Consider the following 25,129-nt stretch of genomic DNA (forward strand, 5'->3'; position numbering starts at 1 on the left):
CCTTGGGGGCTTTTTGGTCACAAGAATCTGCTATTCTTCTCTTCTTTGAGCTTTAGTTTCTGTTCTCAGTTTTCTGATGGCTGACAAGCTTCTTTCCCCAAATCCCGCTTCTCTGATTTGCTCCTGCCCTCTCCCTATGCTTGCTTTTTGGCCATTGTTAGGTCTGCTAGTGACCTCGGGAAGGAGAACAATCAAGGACTGCAGGCCCTGGAACTCCCAGCGCCTGGAATTGGCTTCTGTCTCACACCTCATGGCCTTAGGGATCTGTGCGTGGTGGTATGGTCCATTCTTTGCCCTGTTTAAAAAAAAAAAAAGAAGAAGATGAAATACATATTTGAAGAATTTTGACTAGCTCAGAAATTTATTTTTTTAAAGATTTTTTAAATTTATTCATGAGAGAGAGCACGTGAGCAGGGAGTGGGAAAGAGGGAGAGGGAGCCCGGATGTGCGGCCCTATCCCAGGACCCCGGGATCATGACCTGACCCGAAGGCAGACGCTTAACTGACTGAGCCACCCAGGCGCCCCTCAGAAATTTATTTATTCAACTAATATGTGTTGGGTGCTTACTGTGTACTAGGCACTGTTCTGGAAGCTTGATTTCTCTTAGTGAGCCAAATAGACAAGGACCTCTGCCCCTGCTTCTGGTCTCTTGGGGGTTGGAGAGGTAGAAAAGAAGAAATAAGTAAGTTGTATGTATTTTGGAGGGGGGTAAGTGATATATATCCCCCCTCCAAAAAAAAAAGTAGATTGGGATAAAAGGGTCTGGGAATGCTGAATGCCAGGGTGGGGGGTGTTGTCATTTTAAGCAAGGTCAGGGAAGACCTTATTGAGTTGGTGACAAGACAATATAAAAGCACAAAGGGAAGAATCCCTTTAATAGCGCCGCTCACAGAAAACCAATGCGGAAAATTTGGTTTCTTCTGTTAAAAAAAAAAATTATTTTTTATTTACTCAAGTAATACATATATATGCTCATGTTAAAAAAAGTTGGCTGTTCCCCTGGCTGACCCCCTCCCCACTCACACCCCATCCCTAACCTCTGTTATCAATTTGTTCTTTATCCTTCCTGACTTTCTTCTGTACACTTACATTTACACTTGTGGGGGCCATAGGGAGCAAGGCGGTGACTTGTTTTACATAAACCATCCTTTACAACCTGTATGTCAGTTTGCAATGACTCTCGATTATTATTCCACCTTGGATGCCCTACTTTATTCTTTTTAAATACCACTTCATTTGTCACTATATGACTTTACTAACTTGTCTACTGATGGACATTTTGGTTGTTTGTAATTGCCTTTGCTGTCACAAACAGTGTTGCAAGGAACATCCTTCCAATTTCGTTTTTGTGCACCTATGCAAATAGTAAGAAGCAGAATGATCAGATTGGAGAATGACCATTTCTCATTTTAACAGATAATGCCAGCTTGCTCTCCAGAAAGGTTTTTTCCTGAGCATGTAAACACATATGCACACAATTTGTTTTCAATAGGACCATACGGTCTATCCCTTTTCTCCTCTGATTTGGATCGGTAATATATTGGGGGCATTTTCTTTCAAACAGGCCCCTCTGGCCTTTGAGTGAGGCTTGTGGCTCTCTCCCCAGGATTTCTCCAGGCCACGGCCCCCGCAGAAGGCGCTCCCGGCTAACCCGGTGCCAGGCCGCAAGAGCCTCCCCAGGCCCGGTGGCACGTCCCTCCTGCAGCCCACTGCCGCTACCCCTCTTCAGCCCCGGCCTCTGGCAGCACCTGTTCCAAAGGTGAGTCCTTGGAAGCCCTCAGGGTATAAGCCGGGGCCAAGGGCCTCCAGGAGGCAAGAATGTGGTTGAGGAAACAGACCAATTCATGCGTCTTTTGGCAGGGGTGAATTTCCAGAACAAAAGCCAAGGACAAAAGCTTAGTGTTTCTTGGTGCCTGCATTGACTATCCCCGTGAGTTAGGGTTGGAGTTTTTTGGTTTCCTCTGAAAGGTGATGCTTGGGAGCCTGAATATGGTGGCTTCCAACTTGGGTCTACAGCTCACCCGCTGAACAACTCTGAGCAAATCACTCTCGAGTCTTGGCTTCCTTCTCTGGAAAGAGACAGTAAGCAGCGGCAATAACCATCAGGCTGCTGTGAAGGTCCAGGCAGTTAGTTTCTAGAAACTGCCAGCCTATGAGAGGCTATTTACAAATGGCCCCTCTTCTTTCCTCTTCCCTGGGGTTGATGTTTTCCAGCTGCCGCCCGGGAGTTGAGGCAGAAGGAAGGAGGCGAGGAAGTTGGCTGACTGCCCTCCATTTCCACCAGGCCTGGGAACTCTGTGGGCTGAGCGGCAGCTCGGGTTGGGGGCCCTACCTTGCCTCTCCCTGGGGGGTTGATAGTCTGGACACACAGATGTGGCGACAGACTTCTGAGACCCTTCTTAGCCAATGGTCTATCTTTCTGACCTGTTGCAAGTAAGAGGACAGCCCCCATTGACGCCACCGGTCAGCGTTTAGCTGACCTCTCTCTTGCTCTCTTCCCTTTCTTTCCGCAGTTTCCTGAATACAGATCACAGAGGGCCGGGGGGGTGATTGGCTCGAAGACCTAGACCTCTCTACAGGGGCTTCTGCCTTTCCTTGAGGACTCTGAACTCCCGAGAGGATCCGTGGCCATGAAATCTGGAACAAGCATGTCTGGCCACCTCCAAGTCCTTCCCCGCCTCGTTCCCTCCTCCCAGAACCACCGCATATCTGAAAATCTCTTTTTTGACTCGGTGCCTCCTTGGCTTCCTGGGAGGCCCAGACAGACTACTATCTAACGGCATCAAAATGTTGTTTTGTGCAATACACTGCCCCGGGGAAGGGGGGAGAGAGCACGGAAGAGGATGAATGGTGGCTTCTTCTCCAACCTCCTTTCGGCTGGCCTGTCTCCTCAGAGGTGCCAGTGGCGATGGTCTGGGCTGTCTGAGCTGGTAAGCCCAGCTGGGAGAGGGCCTCTTCAGTCCATCAGCCCAGGACTTAGCTTGGAGAAGCCATCCATCCATGTCCTATGGTGGAGGGCATGCATCAGAGCTTTCCATTGCTTCTGTCTTCCTTGAAGGCCCCAAGCTAGACAGAGGCCGGACGTTTACTCATCCCTTCTAGCTCTGAGATTGAGAGGGGTCAAACCAGCCTCCACTGTGGCCCCGCCCAGGGCTTGGTTGACGTCACCACTCCTGGGTCTGTGACCACATGGGACCAAGAGAAGTCTCTTCCCCTCCCCAAACCCCCACCACCCCTTGTTCACACGGGTCCCCCTGACTCTGACAGGTACTATTTGTGGGCAGTGTAGACAGCAGAGGGAGCACCAGGCTTGGGCCTCCTCTGAGCCAATGCCAAAGGATGCGGCTCTCAACTCGGAATCATTCTTGGTTGCCTTTTGTTTTCTTCTCTTTCCAAGTGCTCAGCACTTTTGATTTCTCCCTCAGAAATTTCTTCTTCCCCGCTCAGACCTACCTAATGTGTGGTGCTGTGGTGAGTGGGTTTTCAGCAGTTCCAGCCTCTTGGAGACCTGGTGCTTGTGACCTACACATGAGAATCCTGCTTTAAGTGTCAGCCACTGGATTTCCTCTGTGGTTCTCAAGAGTGTCATAAAAGCGTCGAAGCTTTATTTGCCATTGTGTTTGTGACCTCGGCAGGGTGAAGGTCTTACCCCCTACTCCCTGATGGAAATCTAAGGTAGGTCCTCAGGGATGGCAGCAAAGGGGCCAGAACCCTAGCCTGTCCCTAGGTCTGGTCACTGATTTGAGGCACGATCATTGCCCTCTGAGCAGAGAGCTGACCTGTCTCTAGAGATCCATAGAGAAGCAGTAGTCAACGGTCTTGACGGAACAGAGTCTGAGCTGGGCACACCAGGCTTTTTATCATCCACTTCCTTGTGTTCTTTCTTCTGGTCACTGCCCTTATCTGACCTTTACAGAAAGAACTTGGAGCAGCTGGGGAAATGCCACTCCAATGGGTACTACCTCCCCACCCCCCACCCCGGAGCAGGGAAGGAAGGCTATGTGGTGCTCTGCTAAAGTGGACGACTTGTCACTGGACATGTCCTCTGGTGATGGTCTCCCGCCCCCAGAAGGGTGCTGTGCTGTCCCCACCTCCTGCAGTGAGCTATTGTTCACTCTTGAAAACCTCAACGCAAGGAAGAAGCTTGAGCTTTCACTCCCAACCACCAACCCAGGGCCCCCTTACAATTCTCTGAATATGACAGGTGCTCAATAGATGTTCTCGGGTTTTAGACAAGTGGGAGATTTGGCAAATGCCCCTGGGGACACACATGGGGTGGATTTAGAAAGATCTCAGGAAAATGAGGCTCTTTTCCCTCAGGTAGTCTGATATTCATGCCTCTGTCTCCCAGACATGGGCCCTGGTTGGTCCCCATAGCCAGGTTCCACCTTCCTTGCTGCCTGATTAGGTCAGGGGACAGCTTTCCATGTAATTCCAAACACCCCAGCCCTCAAGGTGGGGTCCCAGAAAAGTAAAGGTGAAAATACCCTGGCAAAAAAAAAAAAAAAAAAAAAAAAATCACTCGTACCCACCCGCATGCCTCACAGACGTTCCTGTGGTACGTGCAGCTTGTCTCCCATACAGGAGGAGGTCGAAAGCTCCAAAGTGAAAATGCCACAGCCATTGTGGTTGCGTGAGCCTTTTGAACCTGAAATCCACCCTCCAGAAAGAGCCCTGGGTTGTATTTTCTTGTGTTTCTGTTTTTGTCTTCTGTTATGTTATTCCCACCTCCATCCCATAAAATTGTACTGTGAACTGGAAGAAGGTTGAATTTTTAAAATTTGATGGAGACTTTTGGCAGCCGGTTCTCTTTACGGTTTCACTGATGGCTGTGCTCAGGGACCAGGAGTCGCCGTTTTGGCAGGCCGGGCAAGCTGCCCGGGAGCAAGAGCGACCCGAGTGCTCCCTTTTCCCTCCTGCGCCCAAGTGCTGCTTTGAGGTGACAAGTAAAAGCAAATACGGCCTTAGGAGGGACTTTATTGGAAAGGATTACTGCAAGGCGGCGAAAGGGAATCTGCAGTCCGGGCAGGGGCTGTAGCAGCAGGGAGAATGCTCAGGTGAGCTCCTGCAAGATCTGCGAGCATCTCAAAGTTCAGAAAGGAAGGGCCTTTTCTTTGATCAACAGAGTGGACTTGGCTAGAGAGAACCGCAGCTGGGGCGTCCTTGCGCTCAGCCTCCTTGGGAAGGGGCTGCTGTGGAGGGCTGTATGCTGGCTCAGGCTGAGTGTGGGTCCAAGTTCAGAGTCGGGCGGGCAAGAGAGGAACCCAACTAAAGCTTGGTGGAGTGAACCAGCCCTTTGTTCAGACGGAGCTGGATATAAATCTTTTTAAAAGCTAACTTAGACTGCCAGGTTTACCGCCCTGGAAATGTTTTTCTTAAGAACCTGGGAGCCATCTCTGAAATGTAAACCTCAAGGGAGCTAGCACCCTATCTCCCTGTCTCCCCCTCTCAGTGGGAGTTTTATCCCAGGTGCCTGGCTCCAAGTTGTAACTACCTGCTTGCCATCTGTTCTTTTTAGCCTTGTTTACTTCTCCCTATAAAGGCCCTTTTCTGCCCCAGCTCTGGGATGTTCTCAGATCTTATAGGATTGGGGGAGCCCCTCCTCCATACTGCAGGAGCCCCTTGCTATCTCCTGCATTAATCTTTTTGAATAAAACCTCCCCTTTCCTATGTCCAAATTTGTTCTTATTTGGCAAAGGGTATGGGAGACTTGCATATTTTACATTGGGGACCAGTTCTAAAGTCACGATTGTGTTAAATATGTGTATAACAGCTCTGCTGACACCCAAAGGAATGCCGACTGGAAAGCTGCCCCATCCCTAGGGAAGCTTGCTAAGAGGGGTTCTGCAGAATCCAAGCCAGTGTCCCCCAAGTCACCCTTCTGTGCATCCTCTCACACCATCCACTGTGTGTACGTCTGGGATCTGGGGCAATGTGAATTTTCTTTTTATTTGGAGATCGTTCACGGACAACAGATCCTCTTCTCTCTTGTCCACCTATTAATTGTTTACAATATTTGTACATCTATGCAAAATACTTGAATGGGCCATGGTGCCTTTTTTCCTTGTTTGTATTTAATTAAAATAAATTGTCATTTGAAATGTTGTCTGGTTTGGCCGTTCTTTTTTGTTTGCTTTAATCTCCCACCGCTCAGCCTGGATAAGATCCATCCCACGAGGACTCCTCAGAAGAGTTCCCACAAAGCCCGCAGTCCACCATCAGGCCATAACAGAAGACCTGAAGCCACAGAAAAGCCTGGGTTTTCCCATGACCAGTCGAGGGGACTGTTTGTCTTTGCACCTGACACAGGCTGGTCTAGTTCAGTTAGGTCTTGGGTCACTAAAGCCATGAATGATCCTGGGATTGTCTGCTATGTTTCTTCTCCTGCTACACTATTGTGTTCAGGAGACAACCGAGATCCTGTGTCGCCTCCTCATCTTATTGCTAGGTAAGATGCACTTCAACGTAGGGAGAGACTTGCTCAAGGTCTGTTGGGCTGGGTGGGCAGGTACAGAGCCAAAGCTAGGGTTGGGTAGGCTTTTGGACTCCAGCGCCCTGTGTGATAACAGCTCCCATCCATTAGCGCCTCTTAGTCCGCAAAAGGACTTCACCCTTATTCTCTCATTTGATCCCCATCTCAATTCTAAGGTTCTCCAAGAGAGAACCAGAATAACCATGAGAGGGGGTAACATCTACTCAGTATTTAACATATGCTGGCATTGTATCCTACTTTATGTGAATGATCTCATTTGATCTTCACAAAAGCCCTGGGAGGTCTTTGGTATCTGATTCTATCTTTCTAACTTCTCAGGGTTTTGAGATTGCCTAAGGATTTCAAAGGCATCAAACACAAATGCTTTGACTACTACAATGCCTGCTTGTGAAATCAGCCCTGTCCAAATACCCCTGCCCGCTTACCCCACCATCCGAACTCACCGCTGTGTCTCCTCTGCCAGCCGGTCTCTGCTGCTTACTAGATGCATGAGAGCGGATGAATTCCAGAACCCTGAGCTTCTTTTTGCTACACAGTGGGAATAACACCACCCTCAAAAGTGTCGTGATCATCAGGGAAACGGTCCACGTGACAGCACCCACCTGCCCCCCGCACAAGCCAGGTGCTCAGAAACTGGCGACAACGGTAGTTTTAGAGTTGCTCTGCGGGACATGCCAGGGGTTCATGAACACCTGCTCTAGATCGAGAGCTGGCCCCCAAGAGAGTCTGGGCAAAGAAGGACGATTGGAACAGTTTTGTTCCTTCATTCAATAAATGTTTTTATGAGTGCCAACTATGTGTTGGGCAGTGAGAATAAGCAGCAAATAAAGACCAACTCCCATGGGGCTTCTGTCCAGACAAGGGAGACAGCACAGATCACTAGGAAAGAAAAGAACAAAGAGATACCAGCTTTCGTTTAGCCCTTTGGAGAGACACTGTCTGGTGGTTATGCCTCTAGGCTTGGAGCCAGATAGCAACTTTGATTCATCCTGGCTGTGTGACCCTGGGCGATTACTTAACCTCCCTGAGATCCTTTCCTCATCTATAAAATGGGGATTCAACAATGTACTTACCTTAGGGATTTGTGAGGACTTAACGAATTCCCAGTACGGGCTCAGGCATTAACAAGGGATGAATATCGTCAATCGACTCTCCCCCAATGGCCTTTCCCACTGCAGTGAGGGTGTGGCCGCGAAAGCTACCGCAGGGACTCACTTGGCAGCCACAACCCTCCAGAGATTGGGGACCAGCCCCCCGGCACCAGACAAACCAGTTTAATTGTTCCGTGTCCAAAGAAGGCCAAGACGCAAGTATCAAGTAAACACACTCAGAGGTCCTTATTCTTGACCCTGCAGACCACACTCTCAGGGCCCTTAGATGACTGCCATTCTCAAGATCCAACATGTGGCATTGATTTTAGTTACAGACAGACATCCACGTTCATTAAAAACTGGGGATTCAAGGCTGGAGGTGCAGGGGGCCAGTCTGTTGGTCAGTTAAGCCTTCGGAGTTTCAAGGCCAGCAAGAGTCGGGCCTGGGTTTGGCTGTGCTTAGGGCATGGGACGTCAACACAGGACACAGGTACGGGGTCATACAGGGGAGGCTTTGCGCCCACCTGGGGGCTGAGGATCAAGCCTTCCCTCTTTCTAGATATACTGGCTCTCTCACTTCCTTCCAGTGGTCTTTCCACCAACTCCCATACTCTTGGAGCTAGAAAGAAGACTGGAAGGATATTATCTCTCTCTCCAGCTGCTCTGGTTTTTTGAATGCTTCTGGTCAAATGTGAGGGGACTAAAGGCAGTCCCCAAAGCAGGTGGTGTTGGAACAGTCATGACCTGCTGCTTCCCAGGGCGGGGAGCTCGTCGGTGGCACTGGGGGTTTGGTGGCCATCCGATCAACAGCCAGAAGGCACCCCACACCAAACCTACATCCCACTGGTCACTGAAGTTCAAAGCTGATACCACTGCTCAGGCCTCTAAGGCTACCTGCCCAGAAATTACCCAGCACCCCTTCTACCTGGCTCTTGGCTGGACACCAGAGTAAACACAAAAGTTAGCCCCAGGTTTCTAGAGGGCCTGGGGCTGCTTTCTGCCAGATCCTGACATTGCTCTTCCTTCTCCCCATCTCCCCAAATCATATTTTGGTTGACTCCTTGGGGAAAAGGAAAGTGCATTCTGCCAAATTCTGTCTTGACAGCCAGGCTACTTTTAAGAGCAGTGCAAATGCTGTTCTCTTTCCAGAGCGAGGCAAAATGAAACACTGGGCAGCACCAGCAGAGCTTGGCTGTGGAGGGTCTTTCGTTGTCGTTGTTCTTGCCATTTTGTTTTGAGTTCTAAGGTAATTGCCCAAATGTCTCAGTGACAACTCCTTAGGCTAGAGAAAGAGAGAGAGAGAGAGACAGAGGGGCGGGGCTAGGGGTAGAGTGGACGGAAATGATGGTGCTGACCTCTAGGCTGGAGTGCTCGGGGAATGCGGCTGTTGGAAATGTTCCCTGAGACATCAGGTGGTTTTCACAGTGAGAAGGTCAGCTGAGGTCATGCTTTTGTCTCCAAAGACGAAGCAGCGAAAGCAGCAGGACGTCTCACATGAGCTGTCAGCGCTGGATGGGGAGGCAAGATGAACTGCTGTCTGGGCCTCTGGGAACCCGCTGCACTTCATCCTTGGGCCGAGGAATGGGATTCAGTCTCGGGAGAGCTAGTGCTGAGGACTTCCCGACAACTACTATCTCCGGGAAGGTCTTGGCCTGTGCTACATTCAACGGGTCAGATGCTCTCTTCTTCCCAACAACACAGTGACAGCACCAAGGAAGCAAGTGGGAAGGGAGGTCTGGGGGACGTGCTGGCACCGATGTATTTGGTCACTGAGGCTGTTTCCACGAAGTTCTGCCACCACCACTCGCTGGGTGGGGATTTTTCTTCTGGAAACAATGATGAGGTATAAATGAACATCTCAAGAAAAGAGAGCCCATGGGTAACTGTGGTGGTGAAAATAACCAGGTGCCTCTGAAATGGAGAGGTCAGGCTGTACCATGGAGCTCACTTCTCACTCATGTATTCCAAGCTTTAAGAGTGGATGATAAATACTTTGGGCTTCTCTTCTGGTGATGGGGTGCTGGAGAGTTCTATATTGTCCACAAGAACATTCTTATCTTCTAGCCTAATGGCAGTGGGCTCAGGGGTGGGAGAAGGGGTTGGGGTTTTGTGTATGTGGGGCAAGCTGGTCTGGCTGATGTCCAGGTCTTTGAAGGCGTGAAGCATGAACACACCCAGAATGATGGTGACAAAGCCAGCGAGGGTGCCTACAATGTCCACGGCCGACATGCTGTACCATTCCTTGAAGAGGATGACAGAGGAGGTAACCACCACCGTGGTGAAGAGCACATAGTAGATGGGGAACACCAGCGAGGTATTAAAAATGTCCAGGGCCCTGTTGAGGAAGTTGACCTGCGTGCTGAGAGAAAGTGCCAGAATGAGCGACAGGACGTAGGGGAGGGGGTGCCGCACCACGGGCAGCCCCTGGAAGAAGTTCTTAATGGTGATGCCCAGACCCTTGACGGCGGACACGGAGAAGGCCCCGATCACAGAGCAGATGAGGATGTATACGAGGATACTCCTCTGTCCGTAGCGTGGGGCGACGACGAAGATGAGGATGAGGCAGCCCACCAGCAGAAGCACAGCAAACACGATGTACCCTTCGGGAGGGGTGGGGGTGGGGAGAGACAACCTGAGCTGCAGAAGACCAGGTCGTTTCCGGAGCCCTCTACCCGTGGTCACGGGATATAGCGCTAAGAACTTGGGCTCTAAAGGCAGATAGACGCGGGTTCCAGGCCCATGTCACAACTTCTTAATAATTTGGGCAGGTTATTAATTAAACCGCAAGACCTCTCTTCCCCTATTTGTAAAACACGGCTAATAATAGGAACCCCCTCGTTGACCTTTTTTGTGGGGTTAAATGAGATAATGCATGCTACAAGACTGTGCCTTCCCCCCCACACATACCCCCACTAATCCCCAATGTGAGGTTATTTGGACATGAGGCCTTTGGAAGGGGATTAAGTCCTGAGGGTGCACCCTCATGAACGGGATTAGTGTCCCTGTAAGAGAGGCCTCAAGAGCTCCCTCACCCCTTCCACCATGCGAGGACACAGAGAGATGGCCACTTATGATCCAAATCTACCAGGGCCTTCCTCTTGGACTTCCCAGCCTCCAGAACTGTACGAAATACGTTTCTGTTGTTTATAAGCCCCCCAGGCTGCGTATCCTGTCATGGCAGCTGAACACACCTGGACAATGCCCAGAACGTACTTCGAACCATGCCTGGCACATAACAAACATGTAATAAATGACATCAATACACATCGGGCCAGGAAGCCTGTGAGCTAACCCCAGGACCAGCCCCCCGACTTTCCTGCTTTCACCTCCTTCTCCTCCAGGTGGCAGCACCTGGCATGGTCAGCACCCAGTCAGACCTTCCCCCGGGGTTCATCCCCCAGGGCCTTCCTGCTCAAGGGGGCTGGAAGCCTACCTGTGTCTTTCATCTTGGCAGCCATCTCAACGACGGTGGCGACCTTCTCTTCCTCCGGGGCGTGTATCACCATCACCGTGCTGCCGGCCACACAGATCACACAGCCCAGCTTCCCCAGCAGGTTCAGACTCTCTCCCAGGAAGTACGAGGACAGGATGGCACTGCACATGGACATGGGAGAGAGGGATTAGCAGCCAGGTCTGTCCCAGAGTCCTGAAGGAAAGTGGGGGCTGAGCAAGCATTCATGGAGAAGAAGAGACAGGACTCACTACTCTCCCCCCAAAACGTTTGAAATAGGAACGTATTTTTGGGAGGGTTACAGTGTGTGCTGAGGAATCGACATACATGTGGGTTTATTTTGCTTTAGAGACTGAAAGGATCCCCAAACAGAAGCCCTTCAAGGCATTCTTGTCTAACTTCTACCCAATAAGCACATCTTCCCTTAACATTATGAACAGGCTGCTTTCAGGCTTGGCTTGTATACCTCTGATGGCAAGCAACTCACCCCTTCACAAGGCAAATGAATCTATCATAGGTTCATTCTAATTACCAAAAACACGGTGATGTCTACTCATTGTCCTATTGCTATTCCTTGAGTCGTACAGAACAGATCTATTCCTTCTTCCGTTTGTATATGCCAATATAAACAACCACAATGACAATTACAGGCACTACGTCTTGGGCATATATCATGTACTAGGTATTATGCTAGGAATTTTTACTTATTATATCTCATTAACATCTCACAACACTTTGAGAAGTAAAATATACTATCCCCATTTTATAGATGAGAAAACGGAGTCTCCTAGAAGTTAAAATAACTTGGCCAGGTCATACAACTGGTAAGTAGCAGGGCTGGGATTTTACCTAAATTTCTGTCAAATTATAAAACCTATGCTTCCCTCTACACTTTATTAAAGAGAATCCTGTGACTTCCCTGAGTTTTCTCTTTCCTGGAAAAAACACAGTCAGTTTCTTGTTATTCCTTGGTGACATGATTTTCATTCCCTTCACATCCTCAGATGCGGTGGCAGAGGTAAGGGAAGAGGGCGGGAAACTGGGCAAGACAGGTGTGATTGCAGGGCAGGTTTCTGTTTCTTTATGAAGGTAACATGAACTTAGGGTAAAAAGCAGTTAGCTGATCTAGGATTGAATGCCTCCCAAAATTCTGGTTTAAGGTATCAAGAGAGAGGGGATTGATGTCCAAGCTCCTTTGAATGTCTTTCGTCTCTCCTCTAAAACTACCAAAAACATTTGCATTCAAGAGAGTATGGGGGCATTTCCATAGGCAGAGGTCACACAGTGGAGGATTCCCTACCTCTCCCAACTTCCTGGGAGGGGGAATTTGTACATTAATCAGATATGCGATAGTGCTGTCACAGCTATGTCAGCCAGCTGTGTAAAGTGAGTCATCCCTCTGTTTGTTTTTGATTATGTCGATGTTACAAAATTGTCATCAAGAGGGTAAAACAAAACAGAGGAAACTGTGGGTACTGGGTGTGGTTCGCTGGGATTTACCAAGGCTCCCAGGTTAAGCCAATAATCACAGCCAGCTTCAAATGGGGCTCCAAGACCCCCACGGAGGAACTACGCTTTTAGTTCAAGAGGAATGTGGCAACGGGAAGCCTACATAGTTAGTCCTTGAAGCAATGCCTTCGGGTAGGGATAATTAGCTTCCCCATTGAGCAGATGGGGAAACTGAGGTTTAAGGTAGTTACGTGACTGACCCATGGTAATGCAGCTACTAAGTGGCAGAGGTCAAGGTGAGAGCTCAGGGAAAGCTGCTCTCGAGCTTATGCTTTTTAACTTGAATGCTGCTCCTCTCGACACACCAAAATGCGGACGTGAGACATTCAACTTGGTGGCACTGGAAGCCCTGCCAACAGGTCTGGGCTTGGCCTGCCCCTCTATTGGCCAGTCATTTGAGGGGATGCTGGAACAAGAGGCCGCAAACAATCCGAGGCTTAGGGGCTCTGACCAGCCCAGTGCCTCTTCCTGGGAGCTGGGACCGACCCAGGTCCCTGATTGCAAGTGGCAGGCGACCCCACTTAGCAGTTCCAGACCTCGACAAACTGAAAATAGGAAGGAGGCAGAGACAGCAAGAGAGGGGACAATAACCTTATGAGGACACTCAGCGCTCCCAGAGGCGTGATGACTGTCGCAGGAGCAAACGCGTAGGCCCCGAAGTTGGCAACTTCTCCAGCAGCCACTAGGAAATGAAGGGAGAAAACAGGCTAGTGTGGCTTCGAGACTCCATGTCCAGCCCAAATTAACCCGGGTGGAGACAGCTTCATTCAGTGATCAACCATTCGCAGAATCGTATGCTTTCCCCCTAGCGCATCTGATCAGAAGGTCAGGCCCAGACTCCCCTGATCAAATCCTTCCATTTTAAAGATGGGCAAGCGAGGCCCAGAGTCCAAGGTCACATGACATGTTTGTGGAAGGACGCCTTGCTGTTCTTGAGGCCCCTTGACTTCTAGTGCAGGCCCCAGTTAAGCGTACCACAGGGGCTGCAGATGTTTGGTCTGTATCTATAAGGTGCATTCTAGAAAGTGCTAATTACCAAAAAAGGAACAGTTAGTAAAGTTATTGATTCTCCAGGTCCCAGTGGGTCGTGGAGCCATCCGTCCCAGAGGAACTGTGGGCAAGTGGTTAGAAAGTCTGACGTCCCCACAGCACCTAATTCTCCACATTTGAGTTTCTAGTCTGGAGACTCCTACAAGTGCATTTTCTGTCTCTGCCGGGAGAGAATGACCTGGGTCTGCACTTTGAAAAGAGAGGATGAATGGGATAGCCCTGGTTAAGACTGGGATCAAAACCTGACTCACAAATGGAAAGCTGGCTGATTTTCCATTTAAAGAATTAGGGTTTGAAAGACAGCAAAGGTGGGTGGTGAGCGGGGGAAATGTGTGAATGTGCAAATCTGGGCAAACTCTAAGTGGCAGACCAGCCACGCTCTGAGTGAGCCAACACACCGCCTGTGGAATGGGAAAACTGGCGGAGGAGCCCCAAGAGACTCCAACTGGCAGTGATGACTCTCTCTGTTTCAAGGGAAGTTGAGAAACGACACCTCTATCATTAGCAGCAGCTCTCTACAAGCCTCTCTGGGGATACGTGTTGCCTGAAGGAAGGACTGACTTTGGGTGGAAAATGTGATCTGAAATGCAGGGAAGATGTTCCACCTGCGAATATGGCCAAGGGTTTCCCCCTTGAGATTCACACTTTGCACAGTGAAGATAGAAACGCCCTCATCCACCCTTCCTTTCATCTCCAGCTCTGCCATCAATGGGTCAGTGTTGTTAGGAAAGAGCCCACTTACTGGTGAGAAATCCAGCCCACCACATGGCATCCTTCAGGTAGCCATAGCCGCCGTCCACTGTAGAAAGGAATGGACACAAAGTGAGAGCTTGCCATGCTTTCTCAGTCACCTTTCCCATCTCTACCTTCGCTCCCCAGTCTTGAAGGGTTCAACCTATGTGCCCTGTGGTTAGTCCTCTGGGCGTGCCTCTGGGTCCCCTCCTGGGTGCCTTTATCCATTCCCAAAGTTTATACACCATCTATGCTGGTGTCCTGACCTCATATATGTATGTATACTGAGCCTTTCTTCTCAGCCTACATGAATGTCCAATTGCTTACTTGACGTCTCTTGGATCTCTCATAGGCGTCCCAAACTGTCCTAAATAGAACTCTTGATTTTAAATGCTCCGCACCCACCCACCTACCAAAGGAAACTCAGTCAGTGGTACCTCCATGTACCTAGTTGCTTAAGCCAGAAACCAGGAAATCACCCTCGACTCTCCCACTCCTTCACCTTCTATGTTCCATCCATCCTGCTATTCCCCTCTCCAAAGAGCATCTCCCGCCTGGCCCACTCCGCCACTGCCACCCGACTCCAGGGCACTACCCCCTCTGGCCCAGGGTGAGCCAACAGCCTCCCAAGGTCCATCCAGTGCCACTCCCATCATCCCTTATAATGCTTTCCCTCATAGAAGCCGATGGTCTTTAAAGAATGTGAATCATACTGTCACTCCTCAGCTTGTAACAGCCCAACGGCTTCCAAATACTCTATAAAAGACCAAATTCCTAAACAAGCCAGTTCATAGTTTTGACCATGTTCACATGTCCAAAGGCATCTCCTGCCACTCTTCTTACACTATCTAGCCACTCAGGCTTTTGCTTAGTCCCTCCGAAACAATGAGCTCTTTTTGGTCTTAAGACCTTTGCTTTTCCATGTCAGGAACAGTCTTGTTAGTGATATTGGCTTATATCTACACTCATTCTTCAGGACTTTGCTTGAATGTTGCTTCTCCTAAGATGCCCTCCCTGACCCCCTTATCTCTGTTATTTCCCCCTTGGGATTCTCTTTCATCACACCCAGCTCTTCTCCTTCGTGATACTTATTTATAATTTGAGTTAATGTATTTATTTTCTGGCATTCTCCCACTAAAATGGAGACACTATGATGCCCGGAATTGTGTTTTTTTAGTTCACATGGTGGACTTTTGAACACTTGTCCAGAAGTACAGGGTAGAGCTGCAAAGACCATTGCTCCCATCTTCCTCCCCACACCTCACAGCTCTCCATTTCAGAGGGCACCTGGCTCTAGACCTGGGCATCCAAACAGCCTGCCGGGCCCTCCCACTTAGATAACAGTAACGCCAGTACTCCTGCTGACTCTGGGCCAAGCCTCTTTGTAAACACACTACCTATCTTCAAAAGAATCCCAGTGGATGGAACTGTTCTCAACCCCATTTTTACAGATGAGAAGACTGAGGCAAAAAAAAAAAAAAGAAACCACTTTCCTTGCCCAGGATCACATCACCAGGGATGGAAGAGCTGGAATTGGAACCCCAGGACTCTGCTTCCAAAGCACAGTGTCCCACAGAACACTACATTGAGCATGTCTGAACTTGAACCATCATGATCCCGTAAACCTGCTCGTCCTGCATTCTTCATCTCAGAAAACAGCACCCTCTTCTCCCCAGTTGCTCAAGTCAGAAAGCTGAGTCAGTCTCGACTCTGTTTCACCCTCTCCTTGGAGCTGCTCAACACTAAACCCAGTAAGTTCTACCTTCGAAAGCTGTCTCTGGACTCCACCACGGGCTCTGTTAGCCCTGCAATTCCCCTGGCCTGAGTTCTGAGCTGTCTCTCTCCCCTAACTGGTGTCCTAGGTACCAAGCTTGTCCCCTAATCCATTGTCCACCCAGCAACCAGGAATCCTTTCAAATAGTAAACTGAACTGTGTCTCTCCCCTGCCCAAAAACTTTGTCACTTACAACTACACCGAAACTCTATGGCCCAGTTTATAACACCCTTCACGATCTGGCCCTTCCCTCATCTCTTACCGCCCTCCCGCTCCGCCCCGGCCCCATGCTCCAGCCATCCTGAGCTACTTTCAGCTTCTAACATCACTCGTGCTCCTCACCTCTGAGCCTTCGCACACGCTGTTCTTTCTGCCTGAAACACCACGTCCTCCTCTTTTCCCCTTCACCTGGCCATCTCATGTTCAGGTCCCAGCTTCCAGATCACCTCTTATAGAAAACCTCCCCTAAACTTCCAAGCCTGGGCTTTACACACCCCTCCAAAATATTCCCAAAGCATCCTGTATTTTCCCCATGATGAAGAGCACGTCACACACTGTGGACATGTTGCCCATGTCTCCCACTCTACTCAGTGCCTTATGGGGCGCTGGGTCCCCATGTCCAGCGTGGGACCTGGCACAGCAGGTAAGCAGCGAATGAAAATTAGATGAATGAACTCTTTTACACATGACTCCTTTTCTCCAGAATGGGTTCATAGATATACCTCTTATTTCCAAGCAAACAAATCCCTTGTGGACAGAGACTCAATAACTCTTTTGTGGCCTGGGAGGGGCCCCCATCTGAGAGGCCAGGAGGGCACAGTAGTGTGTGACACTGCTATGGGCAGAGGTATTTGTGTCCCATTTGGCAAGGAAGTCATGGCATTCCCAGGATGCCAGAGCTGGAAAGAAATAAAACTGGACTAGATCTGCGGTTTTGGCTTCTTGGCCCTGAGAATTTCCTTATCTGTACCCCAGTTAACTTATCTTGAAGTTCTCTAGAAATGTGGGATTTTAAAGGGAAGTCTCCTGTGGGTGGATTGGATTCCCAGTGGGGTTGACAATGAGCCTTTCCTGACCCAGTAGGCCAGGCTCTCCAATGGCCGCAGGACCCCCCTGTTCACGGGGCTGGCTGGGGGCTCAGCTGCCTAGCACCCCACGCCCGCCCTCCCCGCCAGGACCCTACCGGCCCGTGTGGCCCCGGAGGCCACCAGTCGCTGAAGGCCTTTCTTCTTGAGGATGACGCTGCTGCCGATGAGGAGGCTGGACAGGAAGGCCAGGCCCAGGCCAACATAGAAGCTGTGGTTCTGCCGGAACCTCTCCTTCCAGCCGTGAGAGGTGACGTTGCTGGGCACCTGGGGGCTGAGGTCCCCGACAATCTGGCACAGCACTTGGTGGGAGGAGCAGTAGAGGCTGATCAGGGAACCTGGACGGGAAGACCACGATAAGAGAGTCACGCTGGGGACATCTGCATGCTTTCAAAACACTGGACCGGCTACTGTTTCAGACCCCATGGTTCAGCTGCAGCGGGCCTCCATCCGCACCGTGGGCCTCAACCGAACAATAACAGACAACATTCACTGAGTGCTTCCTCCTGGTGAGGGGTCTTATTTGCATGAACTCATCCAATTTCTATACCGTCTGTCAGGTAAGCGCCGCCTTGAGCTCCCATTTCACAGATGGGAAGTAGAGACCATGAGAAGTCAAGCACCCCGCCTAAGAACACAGACTGTCTGACTCCAGAACGCGAGCACATAACCACTAAGGTGTACTGAGGCCCCCCACACCAAGCGGGGTCCTCCAAGCTCTCAGGAATCACTGAATCCAACCTCCCGCCCTTCTTCGCATCCCCTCCCAGCCTCTGGACCTCCCACATCTCGGGATCACACAGGGATCTTCGCCTCCAAGAGGCCTCGTCACTTCCACACCCCCACCTCCAGCCACAGTGGAGACTCCTGACAGTTAACCTGAGGGAGTGAGGCTAGACAGCACACAGTCCCTTCTCGGCCCGAAGATAACAAAATATAAGCAGCCTGATGGTTAGAACCGACCATTCCCGGCCTTAGTCCAAGACCTCCGGTGCCCGTGGTCAGCGGCAGGGGCCTCCTTCATGCCTCAGAGGGATTGGTGTCCTTGACGCCCCGTGGCGCATCTCTTCAGTTTGCCTTCCAAGTCCTAGAGATCCTGGGAGTCAGAATAAGCCCTCATGCCCCAGAACCCACCAACACTTGCTTGTCGTTCTGGCACAAACGCCAAGGACAATAGGACAAACTTGGGCCTGAGGGGCAGACCCTCCGTCAGGAGAGCTAAGCTGCCCCAGTTCAGTAACACCAAGCACAGCACAGCCAGGTAACCCCCAGTGCCAGGACTCTCACACTCGTCCACCCTGGGGCTTTCCATAAGCATTCCTATCATAGAAATGGCACAGTGATCATGTCCAAGGTTTTAGCAGAAGAAACTGGAGCCCGGATAAGTTCAGTAAGCTGAATAAGACACTGGTGGTACGTAGTGAAGGCAAGTTGTCCCCCAAGTCCATGTGATGCCAAAGCCATGCTCTTAACTGCCACTGACGCCCCCAAAGCAGGCAGCAAGGGCAGGCTTGGGTTTCGTTTGGCCTCTTGAGGGTTGTTTTAAACTATGAATTCATTACCAAGGTTTACTATCAGATTTCCCATGAAAATTCAGCTTTTGAACTGCCTCTGTCGAGCACGCCTTCCCAGAGCTGACCACTGACGGCAGCTGAGAGCGGTTGGCCCCTTAGGACATGTTCTTTGCAATCCCCCAGAGTCCATATCTTCCCTTCAGTCATTTTGGTTATGTGCTCAGCCCCTGCAGGCATTTGAGTTTGTGACTTTTGGTGGTAGAAGGTCTCTTTCAAACTGTGGGGCACAAAACTCCAGGCTCCTGCCAAGGATGTAAGCCTGGGCCAAGCCCTTCTCCTCAGAGCAGGAACACTACAGGCCAGCAGTAGATGGGCCTCAAAGTCCAAGGCCATGCAGCTCCGGCATTGGTGTATCTGAATCTTAGAGTGGCATCTCGGTGGAATAAAGTAAGGGCGATGTTGACCTTTCCACAGACGCATAGAACAATGGCTCTGGGAGATTCCTGAGAAGACAGCCTGCCTAACCCTCTTGCAGCCAGGAAAACTGAGGCCATGGGAAGGGGAAGGACTGGCTTGAGTCTCAAAATAACCTAGCGGCAGAGCTGGGCCTGCAACCCACCAGGGGACATCCAGGTGTCTTGTGCAGTGGGAGGAGATCCGTTTCCCTGACACCTGTGTCACAATCAAGAGAAGGTGAGACAAGAAGCCATCTCCATCCCTACTCAGATTCGGTCTGACCTCTCACTCCTGTTCCTCAGCTCTGACAGTCAAGTCTGGGGAGTTCCCTGAACACAGGAAATGAGCCAGAGCCAGGACATGCGCCAAGGAAGGTGACTCCCAAGAAGAAGGCCAATCCCATTCCCACCCCCTTCACCTGCCCTCCTGAAGGAACATCTCCAGGAGGTGGAGCCAAAGGGTGAGCTTGCCTGTCTGGGGGAGGCCTGAAGCACCCCAGGGCGCAGCAGTGAATTAAGTTTTCCCATAAGGACAACAAGAAAAAGAGAGAGGGCTGATGACCAAAGAAAATCTAATTCTGAGGAGGATGCTCATTAGACAAAGGGGTGTTGGGCCTGGTGATTCCCACTTCTCTTCCAGAACGTGCTAGGACCAGGGAACATATTCTTCCCCAGGGGAAGGTGAGGCTGAAAATGGACTGCACTGTTGGTCAGGAAACCAAAGCCAGCCAGCACCCACAGAGCTGGCTTTGAACACTTCACTGGGTAAGAGGAGTTAGAGAAACAGGGCTATGCGACAGGCTGCCATTGCAAGAGGAGATAGGAAAATGGAGACATCTCCAGAAAGGAGTATAGCAGTGTGAGTACAGGTTTGAGAATCCAAGAGCCCTAGTTTTATATTCCACTCCCCCACCGCAGTAGCTTGAGCAAATTATCAGGCTTTTCAGAGCCTCCATTTGTTTCTCTCCTGAAAGGAGGCAGCAAGGTAATAATACCTACTCGCCCTCTAGAGTTTAGAGTTAAATGAGATAATGCAGGTAAAGGGCCTCGTCTACCACCGGGGGCCTGGTAAGAACTCAACGGTAAAGCTCAGGGTCTTTCCTTACCCCTTCCTGGTTGTTCTTTCCCTCCTTTTCCTACAAGGTGTGTTTGGGTTTGGCGGTGGTGAGTGTGTCTGTGCCCCCTCCCTTGTCTTCGGTGGGCCTCAGGGAGATAACCAGACCTGGGCAGGTACGAGAGCCCGAAGCAACTATACCTAAGAAACCCCCGTGAACCCCCACCTCCCCCCGCCCCACCTCTGGCTGACCGGCTCCAATCAATTTCGCCGCCTCCGCCTCCTCCCTCCCCACGCGTCCGCGTTCCTCCGGATCCCCCTCTCAGCTCCCCAGCTCTGGAGGAGGGGGAAGTCAGCCAGATCCCTGCTCCTCCCCCCAAGACGGGCCTGATCACAAGTCGCGCAGGCCCAGCCCTCCCCTGTTTGGGCCACCGCAGGAGAGGACGGGAGGGAAAGGCGCGGCGGGGAAGGGAAGGCGCGAAGCGCAGGGCGCACCCGGGGCCCCTGGGGGGCCCGCACGCACCGTTCTGGCAGCTGGCGTTGCTGGCCGGCAGCTCCATGGGCCCTGCGCGCACGGACCGACGCGCGGGCGGCTGGCGCCCCGGGCTCCCCGGCTCCGGAGCAGGTGGCCGAGACTCGTCGCGGCGTGGCCGGCGTGCGAGAAGCTGCCAGGGTCGGCCCCAGGGGTGGAGAGAATGACGCGCCCCAGAGGGGGACGGTCCCCGGGGAGGAGTCACCCGGCATCTCGGGCAACTCCTTGGGTCGGGGGCCCAGCGCTCCAGCTGCCCGCAGAGGGGCGCACGCCCTCCCGGGATGCGGAGGCTGCCGGGCTCCCCGAAAGGGAGTCACCTCGTCGCGCCCCCGGTAGGAGGCAAGGGGGCGGGTCCCCCGGCACCTCCGCTCCCAGAAGCCCGGACTGCACCCAGTTGCGTCCCCAGGACAGAGTTGATGAGTCCCGAGAGGTGGGAGAGGGGGACATTATCTGGCCGAGGTGGAAGCGGGAACGTGGGAGTTGGAAAAGGCACTGTTGCCAGTTGGAGCCCTCCCAGGCGGGAGTGGTGTCAGAGACCCTGGGTTTTTTCCTTCCCGCCTGCCTTCCTGGCTTCCTACTTCCCTGCCTCCCGGCCTCCTTCATTCATTCAGCATAGGTCTGATCTGTGCTGGGCACTAGTACACCACAGGCACATAGTAAGGAGGTGCCCCAAAATGGTCAATACGTCTATGTGGAATGAGTGGATGATAGACTCTTGATAATGAATGAGAAAAGTACATTTCTTCTTCCAAGCGATTGGAGACCAAAATGAATTAGACATATTCTCTGTCCCTGGAGAAACTTCTATATTAATGAAAGAAACAAAATGGGATTTACTATCTAGAAACTGTTGTCTTTCAAGTCACCATGAAAAAAAACCCGTGGGTATGGAAAGTGTATTTGCTACAATGGGTAATAGCAAAAATAAATTACAGAAGCACTATCTTGGACCATAAAAACACTTGTGCAGTGCTTGCTATAGGCCAGGCACTGTCATTAGTGCTGAAAAATCCCCGTTCACTTAACCCTCACGACAACCATATGCAGTATATACTTTTATTATTCACAGAAAGGAAACTGAGGCACAGAGCGATCAAGTAACTTGCCAGCTTTCCCAGCTCGGAAGTGGAAGAGGAACGATCATGTGCGTGCTCCCAGTGGCCAAACTAATATGCCTGGCATTTTAGACAGAAATACACTCCTGCTCCTGGGGAGTGAAGCCATGGGACCACCAAGTAAGCAGTGGCCAGTTCCCACAATCGTGGTCACTGACCTCCCGGAGGAGGTAGCTTTTAAAAATAGTTCCTTATGGAGTCTTAACTATGGGACAGACCCTGTACTAAACCCTATACGGGGGGGGGGGGGGGGCCCCTGGGTGGCTCAGTTGGTTGAGTGTCCCACTCTTGGTTTTGGCTCAGGTCATGCACTCAGGGTTGTGAGATCGAGCCCCGGTTCAGGCTTCGTGATCAGCACGGAGTCCACTTGAGAGATTCTCTTTCTCCCTCTCCTTCCCCTCTGCCCCTCCCCCTGCTTGTTCTCTCTCTCTCTCTCTCTCAAATAAATAAATAAATAAATAAATAAATAAAATCTTTAAACCCTATACAGACATTATCTCATTTGGTAGGTACCATGACCATCTCCATGGTACAGATGAGAGAAAACGGTACTTAAAAAAAACCTCTTGGTTATAAAATAACTTAAGATTTATAGAAGAGTCACAGAAATAGTACAGAAAGTTCCCATATGCCTATCACCAGGTTCCCTTATGTTCACATTTTGCATAGGAATAGAGAAAGCCCATATTTAAAATACTTTGAGAAACTTGCCCCCGAGGTCACAGCTAGTGAGGGCACCAGGAGTAAACAGGCTCTGCCCCCCAGTCTGCCCTTGCCGCCATCACTCTCCACCCTCTCCAGGTGGCCTTCTGGCTGGGACACAAGGATGGGTTCTCCCAGCATGTGGCTTCGCCTAACTCTCTGGGTGACCTTAAACAAGTCATGTACTCTCCAGGAGAAACAGTTTCCTCATTTGTCAAATAAGAGAGCTCCTTTCTGTGTGTGTATGTGTCACCATGAGATTGGGGGCAAGGTGGGTGAGGTAGAGTTTAAAGAAAAGGGGAAATCACAAGTATTACTAATATTATGCATCCAAGTATAAGGGGCCTTAAGGCACCCAGGCCCTCCCCTCACTTTGGAGGGATGTGGCACCAGAGTTCACATGGAAGTGAGCACCTCCAAGTCCAGTATGAATTGGAACACAGAGAAGCCAGAAGTTGGGTGATGGGGAATGATGGTTCATTACGGAAGAATCCATGTGCCTGAGAAAGAGGATCGGACACGAGAATTTAATTGGTCTTTTCTCTTAGGTAAACATTTCTGCTGCTCAGATCTAACATGTGCTGGCAGAAGGGCTACCCTCAAACACTCACTGCCTTCAAACTCTGATTGCATTTGCCCCAAAGACACAGAATAAGAGATCAGTGGTCTTCCTTTCTGGCCTGGGCTTTTTTACTCACAAGAGAGGCTGTTTCGGTTATGGTCACATGGTGCTAGAGCTGAGCCCAGATCTCGAGACAGATACGCACCTGTGTTCTTTAATAAATATGTTTGTGGATTGGTTTGTGACGTGTGGAGCTGCTGCATTTTAGGGTCCCAAGCAGGGGTTACCTCACCCTGGGTTAAGGGCAATGTTGCCTTCACCCTGTGCTTTGAGGCAAGGTTTTTCAGAATGAGGTGAGTTTCATGTTTTAGGGCAGTGGGCTGAGGTGGGAGGACCTGGGATCTACTGAAGGGCCTTCCACACCCTCTCTGGGCCTCAGGCTCCCCATTTGTTCTAGAAGGAGGCGGGGCTTCCCCAGGGCTGGCATCAGCATCCCGGGAGTGCAGATATAATGAGCCCCATTGAACCGCAGTCTCCTGGCCTGCTGTCCTGACAAAGCCCTTTTCTCCCTGAGCCACAATAGCACTGTCAGGCAGGTAGCAGGGCCGGCAGCATTGTCTCCCCAGAAAAGAACAACAGCGTTCACTGTCTGTCCCAGGCTCGTCTACCAGGGGAGGGCGGTGACTCTGGAAGGGCCTGACCAGCCAGAGACAGATGGGCTCTGTCCTTAGCCAGCCGGGCTCTGGTGAACCAGTCACATCTCATGTGGCCAGTTATTCCTGATGAACAGGAAAACTAATTGACCAAGACCCAAAATTCCTAAAAATGTAGCCCTTCTAAGTGCATGCCTGAATGTTTTATGTTCTAGAACTGCACTGTCCAATATTGTAGCCACCAGTTCCATGACTATTCAGGATGTGGCCAGTGGCTAACGTGAACTATGCTAGGGGTGTAAAACAGGCAATGTTAGTATTTGGGGCCATATAATTGTCTGCTATGGGGGGCTGTCCTACACACTGTAGGATTAAGGCAGTGTCCCTGGTCTCACACCAGTAGCACACCCTGCTGCCCATTCCCAGGCTCCCCTGGCTGTGACAACAAAAAGCATCCCAGACAATTGCCAAAATCTCCCCAGGTAGCAACCCATCCAGACTTCAAAGACTTTATAAGAAAAAAAAAGTAAGCTATTTACTTTTTAGTATTGAGCACGTGTTAAAATGATAATATCTTGGATACAGTGGGTTAAATGAAATTCAGGATCCAAATTAATTTTCTCTACGTCTTTTTGCTTTTTGTAAAGGGGCTACAGAACAATTTAAAATTACATAGCAGCTCACATTATATTTCTATTGGACATGGCTATTTCTGAAGGACTTGTTATATGTTACATGCATAGAAGTTATATGTATAGATGTATATGCATGCTTGTTTAATCTTTGCAGCAATCCCAGGAAGCAGGCTTTATTATTATCCCCATTTTCCAGATGAGGAATGAAGTCCAGGGAGGTCACTGAGCCTATAAGTCGGGAAGCCAAGAATCAAACACAGATATACTTTTCAATACAACACACACTAAGTGTCCTAGGTCTAGTAACATGCCACAAGACTCTTGGGTAGGTCACTTCCTCTCCTGGCATCTTACCCCAAGTAGAAGGGCTGGACAAGATGCAGCCTGTGGTCCTTTCCAACCCTGCAGAGCTGGTCTTCTGGGCAGGGTGGGGAAGGACAGATGGCTATCACCTCCTTCAGACTGACCTGGAACCACGGGCATTGTGACTGTTGGCATGCAGAGGCCGGCCACCTCCTCTTCCTCAGGTGGGTCTCCAGGATAGCTGCTGTTCTCATAAAAAGCTTTATTGTCACCAGAAGTAATACTTGGAATGGTCACAGGTGCACTCAGACTGGCTCTAAGAAGAGCACCAGGTCCAGGGATGAGTCTACATGCAGCTGGCATCCATAATGGTGATTAAAACAACACACTGTTACTGACTTCTTCCTCCGCGTGCTAA

At 50.6% G+C, this 25,129-nt stretch overlaps 2 protein-coding genes across 3 annotated transcripts in view; one reads left to right on the top strand and one right to left on the bottom strand.

Moving 5' to 3' along the window:
* The window catches only part of ADAM19 (ADAM metallopeptidase domain 19), a 78,211-nt gene extending 73,449 nt beyond the window's left edge, over positions 1–4,762 (top strand). For both annotated transcript variants that reach the window (XM_034656800.1, XM_034656801.1), the window contains 2 exons: positions 1,608–1,760; positions 2,515–4,762. In XM_034656800.1, coding sequence (XP_034512691.1) covers positions 1,608–1,760; positions 2,515–2,568 — 207 coding nt within the window. In that variant the 3' untranslated portion in view covers positions 2,569–4,762. The remainder of the gene's footprint in view (positions 1–1,607; positions 1,761–2,514) is intronic.
* A 3,045-nt stretch (positions 4,763–7,807) lies between these two features.
* On the bottom strand, positions 7,808–21,159 carry NIPAL4 (NIPA like domain containing 4). Its single transcript, XM_002912502.4, is given in 8 exon segments — positions 7,808–10,185; positions 11,019–11,179; positions 13,137–13,227; positions 14,338–14,394; positions 17,285–17,524; positions 20,733–20,852; positions 20,855–20,884; positions 20,887–21,159. Coding segments are annotated over 8 exon segments (1,395 nt in total). The 5' UTR covers positions 20,954–21,159; the 3' UTR covers positions 7,808–9,556.
* Between the last annotated feature and the right edge of the window lie 3,970 nt (positions 21,160–25,129).

Source organism: Ailuropoda melanoleuca, chromosome 3 (genome assembly GCF_002007445.2).
Source record: "Ailuropoda melanoleuca isolate Jingjing chromosome 3, ASM200744v2, whole genome shotgun sequence".
Lineage (NCBI taxonomy): Eukaryota > Metazoa > Chordata > Mammalia > Carnivora > Ursidae > Ailuropoda > Ailuropoda melanoleuca.